Here is a 13,633-nt window from a genome sequence, read left to right on the forward strand (position 1 = left end):
AGATTAAATATAAAGGTGAAGGAAAAACTGATAAATATTTCTATTTTTCAGTTCCTAAATCTTTTGTTATATATGTACTCATATATGACTCATTTCTAGTATTTTCGGCCTTGACGTTCTCCCAAACTATGCCCCTCCTTTCCCGAGTTGTATCCTCAATCCAATTATATCATTATTAATTTTCAAAATACTTCCCCACCCCCACCCAAAAAAAAAACCATTATTTGATATGTTTTTTAGTTTACAAAAATATCTTACCAATCATTTGAAATGATATTGCCCTTATGTATATCCCTTATTAAGCTATGTAGGTTGTAACAAAATAACAACACCTGAACTCATACTTCTCGAGAATAATTATGCAGGTATTAACAGTATCCGGATCCTTGTCGATTTTGTCCCCTTTAAGAATAGTCTGAAAAGAATAAAACTCAGAATTGACTCAGGATACATATCGCATTGTATGTTCTTACTATTCAATAACATAAAGAAAAGCTACTGCATTCACTTAAGCTATATTTTAATTTTAAGCCATTTCCGATGGAAACCATTCTACTCATATAGGATGTAGTTCTAGTTCTTCAAAATACCTAGATAGTCCATGCACATAATCCAATTCGGCGGGTATGGTTCACCGAACAAAATATAGGTAATGGTTTTTCATTTCCTAACATTGAGGCGTTTTGAGCATAGTCGGATCCAGAGTTGGAAAAAAGCTCTATATCATGCATTCTCGGACGAGAGTAACCCATGGATGGGCTACTTCCCCGGAAACTGTTGATGGATGGCCGCATCAGTGTCAGTTGAAAACCCCACACCGACAGATAACCGTAGTGGCTAAGTGGGGACAGTATTGGCGGAGGATCAGGTCATCACAAATGGTATCAGAGCCGACCATGGGTTACCTGTCGAGGGTGAAAGAGTATGTTGGACGGGTACGTTGTGTCAGGTAAGGGTCTTATGAGTGACAAAGAACGCCAGAGTCTAGGATTGAACATATCCCGGAGACGAGGACGGCTCCAATTAAGGTGGTGGTATGATAATACTCCGACTCGGCAGGTAGGATTCGTCGAATAGAATATAGGTAATAGTTTTTTCTTTCCTAACACCGAAACCGTTTCATCATAATTGGCTTAAGAGTTGGCAAAAAGTTTTATAGTTAAGCATGCTCGGGAGAGAGTAATCCTTGGGATAGGTGACCTCCTGGGAAGCTGCCTCTGGATGACTGCAACGATGACCATGGAAACCCCACACTGTCAGATAACCACAATGGCCCAATGACAAAGGGCCAGGCCATTGCATTCTACGACATTAAGCTTCCAAATGTGAGGTTATTCGTTGGATAAAAATAATGGAACCATGATATTAGTTAGTAAGTCAAATGGTTAACTACTTAACCTAATAACAATGTATCCTAATAATAATAAACAATGTTATTCATCATCATTGAATAAAAATAACGTTAAATCATTCATTAAGAAATTTGTGAGACGATGCGAAATTACTCACTGGGTACGAATACTTGCCACCATCTCTACGGTCCACTAATATTATTGTTAGTCAGTCTGACTGAGTTTGGTACTGTTTTTTTCTTTCAAGAAAAGTACTTTGAAAACATATTTATAACAATATTTTTTCATCCGAGTGTTTGGTAAAAATATTGTAAAGTGTTTTTTATACAAAACACTTCTAAACTCTATCAACTTTTAAAAGTTGGGCAGAAGGAGCTTGCAAAAGATATAGTCCAACCCTAATTTCAAAGTTGTTTTTCTTTTCTATCCGAATTCTTTTTGTAACTAACAAAAATTGTTATCCCTAAATCTATATATTACCAATTTTTATTTCGTTATATTTTATTCTGTAAAGAGATAATTATTTTTCATTTTCAAAGTACATTTTATATTATACAATTTCAGTGAAAGATTCTTTAATTTATCAACAATAAATATTAAATAACTATTGATTTTTAAAAAGTGGTTAAGAAAAATAATACCTTCAAATAATAATACTGATTAGTAAATTTAATATTGCATATATGTCCAATAGTAAAAAATTTATTTATTTTTAAACACGGTAAAGTAGAAAAAAATAATTTCAGAGATATGTCTGTTTTTGTCATTTGCTACAACGATAGACGAACCTGATATTTTCTCAAATACAATTTGATGGCTTTTTAATCGGTTTTAACTTTAGTTTATATTTTGCAAACGTTCAAATTACTTTTTACATAGCTCAACACAGTAACGCACATCGAAAAAGCACTTTCGTAAAACTCACGGTAATACCAAACTGATCCTACGTATTAGTTAAGAAAAATATATTTATTACCATCATTAATAGAATAATTTATTTATTATAATTGTTAATTTGACATTTATCATGGAAAATTAATAAATATTTATTATGAAGAGCTAATGGAACATTAGTGACATGGTAAATTTTATCCATTAAATGTATTTCTAATTCCAATCACAGCCATCAGTTATGACAAACAATTATATTTATAGATTTATCTTTTGTGAGGACAAATCCTAGCCACTCTTTACATAGGCTAAGTTATCCAAACTGTGTTTTGTATTCTTGATATATATACATATATATATTCATAATGGAAATTCGAAATTTCACATAGGTCCCAAACCAAAAACAAGCTAATAGTACCTTAATATGTATAACTAATTGTTTATTCAAGATGACTTCTTAAAGAGCGAGTCAATTGTGACTTGTTTCTTTTTGAATTGATGTCATTTTGAAGTTCACTGTGAACTTCTCGTTGTATGATAAAAGTTTTTTTTACGTTGTTTTTCCATGGCACACTTGCACTTTAAACTTTTCTAAGAACCACTGCTTAGATTAACTTTGAGTGATACTTAAAGTTTTTTGCGTTGTAATCCCAAAATGATTTACGTATTCATTCATCATTGTATTTTCTTTACAATTTAGAGATGAGAAACTATATTGCGCATACATTTGTGTGTTATTATGACATTTGTTTACATAAGTAGAACTTTGTGTATTTAATGTTCATTGAATAGTAATACATCGCAGTGAACAAACAATAATACTGTACATTGAACAAGTTAATATATTTACCCGTGTATATGCAATAATTGAAAGCTAACGCACATTGAACAACAATAAATGAACTATGTATTTTTTTTAGAAAATAACTCATACTTTCATAAATTAATTATTTGTTGATTAATCGACTAATTAATAATTCTGATCGGTGCAAACGCTATTATTAGACAAAGTTTTTACTATACAAATACTTCACTTTTTCAAATCGACCAAAAATTTACTGTAGCTCTGGATCAAATATTTAACAGCACGTTCTCTTTGATACATACAAAATCAACATATTCGATATTATTTATAACTGATTCTAAATTATCTTTTTCTATTAGAGTTTTGTTGGATGACATGAATTTAGAATTTTCTTTGAAATTTGTTGAATTAAGATCTCACATGGACGCCAATTTAAATTGGAATCCTAAGAGCAAAAATTTGTGGTAGTTGCAAATCATTTTCATACTTATGTAACTACTTCTATACTAAAATTGGGTGATACTAAAAATAAATAAATATATACTACTAAAATTGGCTATATTATTTTGTAGACATTTTTCTTTTGGGACTTAACATGCAGCTGTTGCTAATATAATTTTCCCTTGTAACACATTTACCCTTATAAGGAGCCTAGTTTTGGATACTATAAATGAAGGTCTACAAAAGTTAATTAAAGCTAATTAAGGCTAAATTAGGGTTTTAATAGGAACAAGCTAATCAAGTACAGAAGTCAGGTAATTCATCCACTAATCACATGCCATGTTTGTTACTGTTAATCCCAAACTTATTTATACAAGAAAAAGTGAACGTGGCATTATCACGTGCCTTTTGTAGTTTATCGCCTTTACACCCTAAATAAAATGTCGATTTACTGAAAAATTCCGGACCTCTTTTGTACTTTTTCCACAAAGCCTCGCATCGGCGGATTTGAATCCAATTTAGGTCATTACTAATCAGCAGCACCACAAGAAGAAGAACAAGGTGGAGTTAATATCTTTAGAGTTTTTGATCTTCGCAGGTGTTCAAATATAGGGTTTCTTGGTTTCTGTTTATTCATTTTAATGGGATTTATATCCATGTCTAAGTTACATCTTGATTTGTTTGAAGCTGATTTTTGTCTGTTTTAGTTGTTGCTTACAGATCTTCAAAACTGATACCTGAAGCTTGTAAATTTGATAAAATTACATCTCTCAAGATGTTTTGGCGCATGCCTGCTCTCTCTGCTTCTTCTCCTGTAAGAACAATTCAGCTTAAGTGTTAGTTTTTCTTAATTTTATTTGATTATTGTGTGATCTTCTATTGTTTCTGTTGTTAGGAGTACTTAGTAGCTAATGTCCTTGAACTAATTTGTTGTTGGTGGAGGTATTGCTTTTAGTCAGGGTTCTTGATTTAAGTGGCAATTAGGTTTTCTGCAATATCTTGCTAAGAATAGCCTGTATAGTAAAATTATCAAATGAATGCACATATATTTATTGTGCAACTAATTCTAGGTCAATATGAAGTTCTTGACCCGAGCTGTGAAATTCCTAATGTCAATTGGAAGGAGGTTTCTGTTTTGGACTTTCTTATTTCTTTGAATAATTTATCTATGTGCATCCGAATGTTGTTGGTTAGAGTTCTCTTTCCCTTGGTTAATATTGCGATTGATTTTCTCCTTTACGCCACCATTCTTTTTGCTTATGTAGTTAATATTGGGATGATCTAAAGTTGTGGTTACACGCCTCTTGGTGGGGGATATCTTATGTTATGAGTTTGTTATTAATTTAGTCTAATTCATAATCCTACACAGTAATCTGCTTATAAGCAGCCTTCTTACTGTGAATTTCATATGTTGTAGGTGGAATCAGTTTTAGATAAGGAAAATTTCACTTTAGAAGAGCTTTTGGATGAAGAAGAGATTATCCAAGAATGCAAGGCTTTAAATAGTCGCCTCATTAACTTGTAAGTCGTTGTATTATTTGTGTAACTTCTCATAGCGCCACTATCAACTCTGTTTGTAGATTGCTGGGTGACTAAACTTAGGAAAGCTCTGTTTGATGTTGGGTTTGACTACAAATGGAAGTGTTATGTGTTATCATCTGTTACGGTATCCTTGAGTTGGTAAACTTTGGATATTTTTGGCTGGAAAGTAAAAGAATCATGCATCCTTGTAAGTGATGTATTATGCTGAATTGAAGTATGTATGGATATACTGAGTTGGAGAAATACACTTGCCTCTGTACCAGTAGAAGCTCATGAATAATTTCAGATTTACAATGGCTAGTTTTTTATTTCTTCATTTTTTTTTCTAAAGATGTTTAAAAGTTGATATTGATAAAATAAAACTATGTTATATTTTCCAGTCTACGTGATAGAGTTCAGGTTGAGCAGTTGCTGAGATACATCGTTGAAGACCCTCCAGAGGATGCAGAAAGCAAACGAGTCTTCAAGTATAAATATCTTACTTCATGGTTTTTTACATTTCATTGTTTAATGTATCAATTCTAAAAGAGGATTCGTAGTTTTCCTTAATTCTTAAAATGAACTCATTGATTGATTCGTTCATTTTAGGTGTCCTTTCATCGCCTGCGAGATATTTACTTGTGAAATCGATGTTATCTTAAAGACATTAGTGGATGATGACGAGGTATGCACACCAACTCTGTAATGCAAGCTGTTTAGATAATTGCTACTAATATTTTGGAATGGTTTTCTTATGGTTCCAGCTGATGGGCTTGCTTTTCTCTTTTCTGGAACCAAACCATCCTCATAGCCCTCTGCTAACTGGGTACTTTAGTAAGGTATACATCTATTTTTAAATAATTGTCTCACCTGGTCTTCTTTGTCTCATTTTTGGAATTCTTGTTTATTTGTTTTCCCGTTAAGCAAATTACTGAAGGTGTATCTTGTTTTTGATCATAGGTTGTAGTATGCCTGATGCTGAGGAAGACAGTCCCACTTATGAACTATGTTCAAGTAAGGAGAAATACTTTGTCTAATTCATTCTATAGACTTTTAGGTTTTGACACATTCAGTTTTATCCGGTTTCTAATATTGCATGTACTTACTAACAAGTTGGTCTCTACCAGGGCCATGGAGATGTATTTCGCCAGCTAGTTGATTTGATAGGAATAACATCCATCATGGAGGTTAGTGGCCAAAACATGTTTTTTTCCTATCTGTAGGCGGAAATTCAGTACCTTGTCAAACTAAATTTCTTATGCCACTCATTTTGAACAGGTTTTGATTCGGCTTGTCGGGGCCGATGACCATTTCTATTCCAATTTTACGGATGTGATGCAGTGGTTAGCTGATAGCAATTTGCTTGAAATGATCGTGGATAAGTTGAATCCATCTGTGAGTCTCATCTATATCCGGTGGTATTAGCTTAAAAATTGCAGTCTATCCTTCTCTGTATAGTATACAATGGAAACTTGTTTTTAACTTACAAGGTATGCTTATATATATATCAGGAGAATATCTTTTAGGTTTTTTCCCCTTATCTCTGACACATGCCCATGAAGATGTTTTTTGAACCTGTAGGAAATATTTGGGGACTTTCAGTGTGTTTTTATTTTTTTGTTCTTCTCAACTATCTGTGGCTGGCAGATTTGTAAAAATCAAGTAGGGAGCTATCTTGTAATCTCATACTTTTTTTGATGGATCAGTGTCCATCAGAAGTTCAGGCTAATGCAGCGGAAACACTGTGTGCCATCACTAGAAATTCTCCTTCAGCTTTAGCTGCTAAACTCTCTAGCCCAAGGTTTGTGGTTGTTGTTTGTAATGTAACATCCCCTGTTTGCTATTCTGATGGACTAAACTTTTTTGCCCTTCTACTGTCTGCAGTTTTATTGAAAGGATATTTTGTCACGCTCTGGAAGAATCTCAATCAAAATCTGGCCTTGTGCACTCTCTGTCTATCTGTATTTCTTTGTTAGATTCCAAGAGATCGGCGTCCTCTTTTTATTCAATGAGAAGTCAACACTTATACGAACAACCTATACCTGTTAATCCTGTGACTATTACTGCCATGATTCCGAAACTTGGTAAGTTTTCTGTTGAGCTCTTGATTTATCTAGTGGGGGTTGTAAGATAGAGTATCCGCTGTCATTAGGACCATTATTACATGTGGCAGATTTTTGCTTGTTGTCCCAAAAAGTGTATCTTTATCAGACAGCAAGGGTTTGTCTGTTCCAGACGCAGAAAACAGTTTGAATCTGACTGCTTTCATTCTAGATATTTGTTTGATATTCATCATGCATCCACACATTCCACCTCTCAATTAACATGAGAACCATAGGGAGAAAATTTAGAAATGAGAATCCTTTTAGAAACGGGTATATATTTATGTTACAGGTGAGGTGGTTACCTAATTCTTTTAAAATCATTATTGCCTTCACACTTTCTACATATTTGTATCTGTCAAAGGTTATTGCTCCGTTTTGGTTGGGCATTGTCATTATTTTTAACAGCAAATAAAAGAAAGACTTTCTATTGCTATTACTATAAGGAAAATGACCTTGCTGTTGTCCTTTCCTGGAACAGGTGACTTGCTTACCCTTCTGAATACAACCTCGGATGAGACTATTTTGCCCACAACATATGGAAGTCTAAGGCCTCCTCTTGGAAAGCATCGGTTAAAGGTATAAGTTTCTCTGCCGTACAAAGGGTTGTTACACAATATTTACTCCCTACTATTTTAGGATTGTTACAGGATTCATAAAACTCTCTTGGCTGCACCCTTTTACTTACAATAGCTGACCGTCGAAACATACTCAGTTGTTAAGATTCTTATGTGTTCTGATGTTATTTAAGAGCATCTCCAACAGAGGGTGAAAGTTTTATTTTCTTATGACACATAGGATTTTAGACCCCCATTTAAATTAAATTCATCTCCAACAATGGGTGCTATAAAGTAGGGTGTCAAAATAAATACGAAGGTCTTAAAGAAAGTCTTATCTAGACCTTCGGAATACCTTTTTTTAATAGTTTTTTAATTATTATTTTTACATAAATTTTTCTAAACCAATAGAAAAAAAGGAATTAGTTTTATCTTTATACAAAAACACAAATCCTACTATTGGAGATAGTTCATGAGCAAAACATTATAATTTTTGCTACATATATATGATCCCACAAATAAGGACCTAAATAAAAACTCCACATAGGATTATTAGCACCCACTGTTGGAGATGCTCTAAGTGTAGCTCCTAGGCCAAACTTTTGGTCAGAATTCCAAGCCCTAGGACTTGTAGACACTAGAGACCCATGATCATTGATGGTGTAACATACATCATAGTTTTTTGTGTTGATGTTGTAATTTTGGATCAATTGTCACAGGGGCAAGTTGTTCTGTTTAACTACTCCCAGTAAAAGTGCAAATCAGACACTTCTGATCTTATGTATATCTCCAAGTTCTTTCTAAATTATATTTGTTCTTATCTTGGTTATAGATTTTGGAGTTTATTGCTGTTCTATTGAGGATTGGCAATGACCTTGCGGAGAAGGAGCTCGTTATCTTGGGAGCTATCCAAAGAATTCTCGATCTGTTTTTTGCGTAAGACTTTTGTACTTAAAATTTTAGATTAAACTGTTCTTAGATAGTGTAGCTTTATGTATGTCGTTTTAATGGATGTAGGTACCCGTTCAATAATGCTCTACATCATCATGTAGAGAGCATTGTGATATCATGTTTGGAGAGTAAGAATAACACTGTTGTTGATCATCTCTTTCAAGACTGTAATTTAGTTGGAAAAATTCTTAAAGCAGATGGGAACTCCGATCTCTTTGGAGACGAAAATCAGGTAACTTCTTTATAGTCTTGGAGACAATTTTTTGCACGTACTTGATGAATACTAAATTCTTGTTTGAGTTTGCAGCCAACACTAATCGCTGTTGGAAGACAACCACCCCGGTCTGGGAACCATGGTCACATTACACGAATTTCTAACAAGCTTGTGGAACTGGGAAATGGAAACAGTCAAATTCAGACATATCTAAAGGTTAGATATACATTATTGCAAGCCCTTTAATTTTTCAGGTCCAATGCTTCTCAATAGGTGTATATATATATATATATATATCTTGATATATTTACTTATTCTGCTTTCTGCTTTTGAATGGAATCGTCCTTATGCTCAAGCTGAGGCTGTTTAGCAATTGCCTGAACACAGTAAATTTCTACTGTCAGTACTAACATGACATGTCAAAGTATAGTTAAATTTGACCTTTGAATTGAGCTAAGTGTTCGGTTTCAGCAGAGCATTTTTCTCCAATGTGTATGTTCAGTAATTTAAGACAAAACTCTTTATCTTTAACCTTCTTCCACATTCTCTAGGGCCCCAGTTTGTTTTTCGTTGTCAATAGTATAAGTTGAATTTTCCACATGTCTGTGAAATGAGTGCTAACTTTTTTTCTTTTTTTTTTTCCCCGTACAAACTTGTTTAATCATCTTGCTCCTTTTGTTCTCTGAGTTGTAAGCCTAACAGTAACACCTCAAGATTGATATCAGTATTATATAACTATAGTTCTTTTTCAGTGATACACGTGTACTTTACGTGCAATAGCTACTGAATATTTTCCCACTATCTTTTCAAAGTGTAGTTTTATTTGACCCATCAAGACATGCCACCACGGTATATAGTTTATAGTTAAATTGCTAATAAGCAACTTCTTTTTTCAAATTCCGGAACATTGATTTTTGATGTTCGTAGCTTCTGGAATTTTTTCCACGTACCTTATATCTAAAGTATGGTTCTGCCAAACACTTTTAACATCAGTCATGCGTCTTTACTTTGCAGCATAATACCTAAAACCAAGATTGACCTGCTTATTTCAATTTGGTTAAGGTAATTTTGGCCAAAAGAGCAAAGTGTCATGTAAAGGAATTCATGGGTCACATTTTTGTCTGTAGCATTTGGTTTTGGTAACATCCTTTTTTTTTTTTTTGGGTACTCTTCTGTCAGGAAAATGGCGATTGGGTTAATTGGCAAACCACTGTTCTGCAAGAGCGTAACACGGTGGAGAATGTTTACCGATGGGCTTGTGGGTATGCTTCTTACCAGTTATTATATTATATATATACGAAGGCCTGGCAAGAGTGTTAAAATTTACTTCTGTGCAATTGTATTCCAGTCAGCTTAGTAACTGTCTGGATAGGATTATATGCAACTATAAATCTGTGGGTCTAGTCTCAGTCTGTTTTCAATATAAAGGAAATGTGTGGACAACTGATTATGATGGATGTGCTCAATCCAACTAAATCTATTAACCTGTTTTTTCTTCTTAATGCAATTGCACCTATTTGGTCTTTATGTGGAGTAAAATGTTAACTAGCCTTACTGCTAGCATTTAATCTTCCCCTTTTCTTATATCGTTCTATGCAGTCGTCCAACAGCGCTGCATGATAGGACAAGAGATAGTGATGACGACGATAGAGATTATGATGTTACAGCACTAGCAAATAATCTAAGCCAGGCTTTTAGATACAGTATTTATGAGAACGATGACACTGAAGAGGTATGCCAAATACACGTCTTTTCATTATTTGGCTTGGATGTGCAATTTTGCTTGAGTGGTTATGTGATTTCTTGACTTCGTCGTGGTTCTAGGTTCAAGGTTCTCTTGAGCGAGAGGATGAGGTAAGATTTCTCATTTGCTGCGCCCAAGGCTTTACTATATATCATGTTTGTTTAGGCGAAATACACAACAAGACAGATACTCAGCTTACTCAGCTTGTAAAGGCTAAAAAGCCTGGGGGGAAAAACCCAGAAGATGTACTATGGTCTTAAAGTGGTCGATTATTGAAGAGTTATGTTACTGATGCAGGATGCTTACTTTGATGATGAGTCAGCTGAAGTTGTAATCTCATCACTGAGGCTTGGTGACGACCAGGAGAGGTAACTTTTTCCTAGCCATTTTTCATACATAAATCCATCGCATGATTCGCATCCCACTAAATGAAGCAACTGTTAAGTTGCTCCCCCTTGAGTAGGTGTTTTGCATGAACCAAGGAGCAGTGTTTTTCCTGATCTTATAAATGGTTGCACTTTGCTGAGAGTTTTAAAACAACTATTACCTTGTCTGGTCTTCTTTTTTTTCTATTTTTTTGAAGCATTGGCTGGTCTTCTGAGCTTTAAGTTGAAACTCGAAATGTTTTAGCAAATGCAGGTTTTTGCTTTCACGTGATTTTACACTGCAAATTAATATTTGGCAGGAGAAAGGTTAAGCTCGTAGCTTATGGTTTACGTAAATCCTATGTTTCTTATTGCAGCAATTTGTTCACAAATTCCAACTGGTTTGCTTTCCAAGATGACATGATTGGCAAAGAGGGTCTGAGTACTTCGACCTCTGAGAAGATGGATGATGTTAACTTGAATGGAGCAGCAAGTGGTGGTAACAGCAGTAGTGATGATGAAGTGGTGGTTGGTGAGGATTTGTTGGTAGGTAACACGGCTTCCGGTAATACGGCATCCGGGTCCAGCTCGAGTTCACCTGATGCAGAAGACGTGAATCTTCACAAAGAGAATGCAGGTGCTTCCAGTGATGTGGGTTCCTTCCAGTATGAAATGGCGGACAAAAACACTCCATCTGGAGATAGATCGTTACCCGGTTGCAAGGGAGGGCAGGATTCTTCTGATGCGCAGGTTAGTGGGTCAGACTGGAATCCTTTTAATGATGGTGGTAAGGCTCAAGTTGATCTTATAATGGAGTCAGTTGATGCTGCTCCTGATCCTCTATGCAATGGAGAGGTCGTAGTTCCACCAAGTACTGCAAGCCCAATGGATTCAAGCGATTGCACCGTGGGAAGCAGCACAAGCAACGGACCTACTGTGGCACCATCGTTATTCGAAGAAGATGTCGAATTTGTTGGAGTAGAGATGGAGGGCACGGAGAAAGCAATGGAACAAGCACTAAAAGAAGGAATAGTTGGAGAAGCAGGGCCGTTAAAGAGGAACCTTTTGCCGAAGGTGGTACCAGAAAAGAAATTTGAGGAAGATGATGGTGGCGAAGGATTGTTAGAGTTCAATGATATGAACTACTGGAAGGTCGATCAAGATGTTGCTGTGGTTCAGGAGTGAAATGACAAAATGCTTCAGGTTAATCTGTCCCTCGAAGCAGGATGATCTAAGAAAGATCTAGACACACATGATGCCGTGTTTGTTGGTGGGCAAGACGGGCCGATGCATTTTGGCGGGTGCATGTGTAAAGTGATTTCCAGGTGGGAGAAACTCAATGTGGTATGGGGGTTATAAAGGTCATGTTGTATTGTTGTGATCTACTATTGTTTTTCGTTTTGATGATGATACTGTAATTGTTATTGCTGTTATTCTAAGTAATGTCTATCTATTCTTAGGGTTAATCCCATTATCTGCCAGTTTTGATTCAGTTCAAGTGTTAACAGTTCACATCTTCAAAGTTTAGGACAGTCGAATAAAATTTCTAGTGTTCTCTTCTTTCTTTTTATTTCTTTGAGTGGACTTTTGTTCATGTCCTTTTTTCTTTTGGGGCATTGGGAAAATTGTTTTTGATACATTAGTCTAACAGTTGGACATTGAGACGATCTTCATAAGACGAGCCACAGCAAAAAAGTGGAGATTTTTCAACTCCAAATTTAATCTTCTCCACAATTTTTCTTTCACTAAAAATCTTTTTAATTCTTATTCATCTTCTCAATATTTTTTTCAATAGATGTCTCAATCTCAAGATATTTGGAGAAAAGAAATAGAAAACCATCTAGATGTAAACCCAGTCAACCTATATCGACGACACAATCAAGTTCGGATGAAGATAACGATCTCAATAAACTTTTCAGTTAAGATTAGCCAGAGCTCAAGGTCATTCGTCTACAAAAATGAAACGAGATACCGCCGAGGATACGAAAATTGCCAAAATATTTACGTTATAGTTACTTGGTTCATGTTTCCCCCTAAGTCAAGCACTGGTGCTCAAGTAGGGTGGTTAGAGGCGTCGCAAGATGTGGAGGTTGTTGCCACTTATGGTTGGGAGCTTGCTATCTTAGCCGAGTTGTGCATTCATCTCAATATCGCATCATTGGGTTCCTCAAGCATCATGGGTTTATGGGTATTGTTGAGGTAAATATGACAATATATACCCTCTGGCTTTATATTCAGCAAGTAACTAATTGTATGATGTTTACTTTCAGCTTTGGTGGTATACATATTTTAGTGTTTATTTTCCAATTATAGTAAGGTATGAAGGTAATAATTGGGATAAAAAGCAAAACACTGCAGAGGTTAATAATATGCGTTTGTGGAGATACCAACACACTATTAGGAACAAATATAATGTTACTTGGATGATGTGTGAGAATTTTGAGGAGATAAGTAGTGAGGTTTCCCAAAGGATCAAAGGCTTTTCACTCCAGCGCATTATGTTGTACAGTCCTGTCAAGAACCTTGGCGTTTATCATTTTGGGAAAAGATGTGCTAGACAGTTAGTTGGTACAGTTGGAAAGCCAAAAAAGCCTCGATCTCTAGCCACCGTCTTTGGATCAGAATACACAAGATTGAAGAGAAGAGGCTGGAAAAGGTATGAGATACTATTCACCTTTTATGACGAAGTC

General features: G+C 35.2%; 1 protein-coding gene across 4 annotated transcripts; it reads left to right on the forward strand.

Annotated features, from left to right (window-relative positions):
• The first annotated feature begins 3,911 nt into the window (after positions 1-3,911).
• On the forward strand, positions 3,912-12,503 carry LOC113309300 (serine/threonine-protein phosphatase 6 regulatory subunit 3-like). 4 transcript variants are annotated; one of them, XM_026557723.1, is made up of 20 exons: positions 3,912-4,050; positions 4,210-4,303; positions 4,907-5,010; positions 5,412-5,498; positions 5,620-5,695; positions 5,775-5,849; positions 5,971-6,024; positions 6,138-6,197; positions 6,289-6,405; positions 6,717-6,811; positions 6,895-7,094; positions 7,594-7,691; positions 8,502-8,605; positions 8,687-8,852; positions 8,928-9,050; positions 10,014-10,096; positions 10,434-10,566; positions 10,659-10,688; positions 10,876-10,946; positions 11,321-12,503. In XM_026557723.1, the coding sequence occupies exons 2-20, from the start codon at positions 4,265-4,267 to the stop codon at positions 12,126-12,128; spliced, it is 2,523 nt and encodes an 840-aa protein (XP_026413508.1). In that variant the 5' UTR covers positions 3,912-4,050; positions 4,210-4,264; the 3' UTR covers positions 12,129-12,503. The 4 variants fall into 4 exon arrangements, with proteins under 4 accessions (XP_026413508.1, XP_026413510.1, XP_026413509.1 ...); XM_026557725.1 differs by having other exon boundaries at positions 3,955-4,087; XM_026557724.1 differs by having other exon boundaries at positions 3,962-4,050; positions 4,197-4,303.
• Positions 12,504-13,633: the final 1,130 nt, after the last annotated feature.

This window comes from Papaver somniferum, chromosome 9, assembly GCF_003573695.1.
Source record: "Papaver somniferum cultivar HN1 chromosome 9, ASM357369v1, whole genome shotgun sequence".
Classification (NCBI taxonomy): Eukaryota; Viridiplantae; Streptophyta; class Magnoliopsida; order Ranunculales; family Papaveraceae; genus Papaver; species Papaver somniferum.

What these genes read in the sequence shown, in the direction of transcription:
- LOC113309300 (XM_026557723.1), top strand. Translation starts at nt 4,265, where the DNA reads ATGTTTTGGCGCATGCCTGCTCTCTCTGCTTCTTCTCCT. An exon ending in AATAGTCGCCTCATTAACTT is followed by an intron (nt 5,011 to 5,411) that starts GTAAGTCGTTGT and finishes TATATTTTCCAG; the next exon opens with TCTACGTGATAGAGTTCAGG. An exon ending in GCTAAACTCTCTAGCCCAAG is followed by an intron (nt 6,812 to 6,894) that starts GTTTGTGGTTGT and finishes TACTGTCTGCAG; the next exon opens with TTTTATTGAAAGGATATTTT.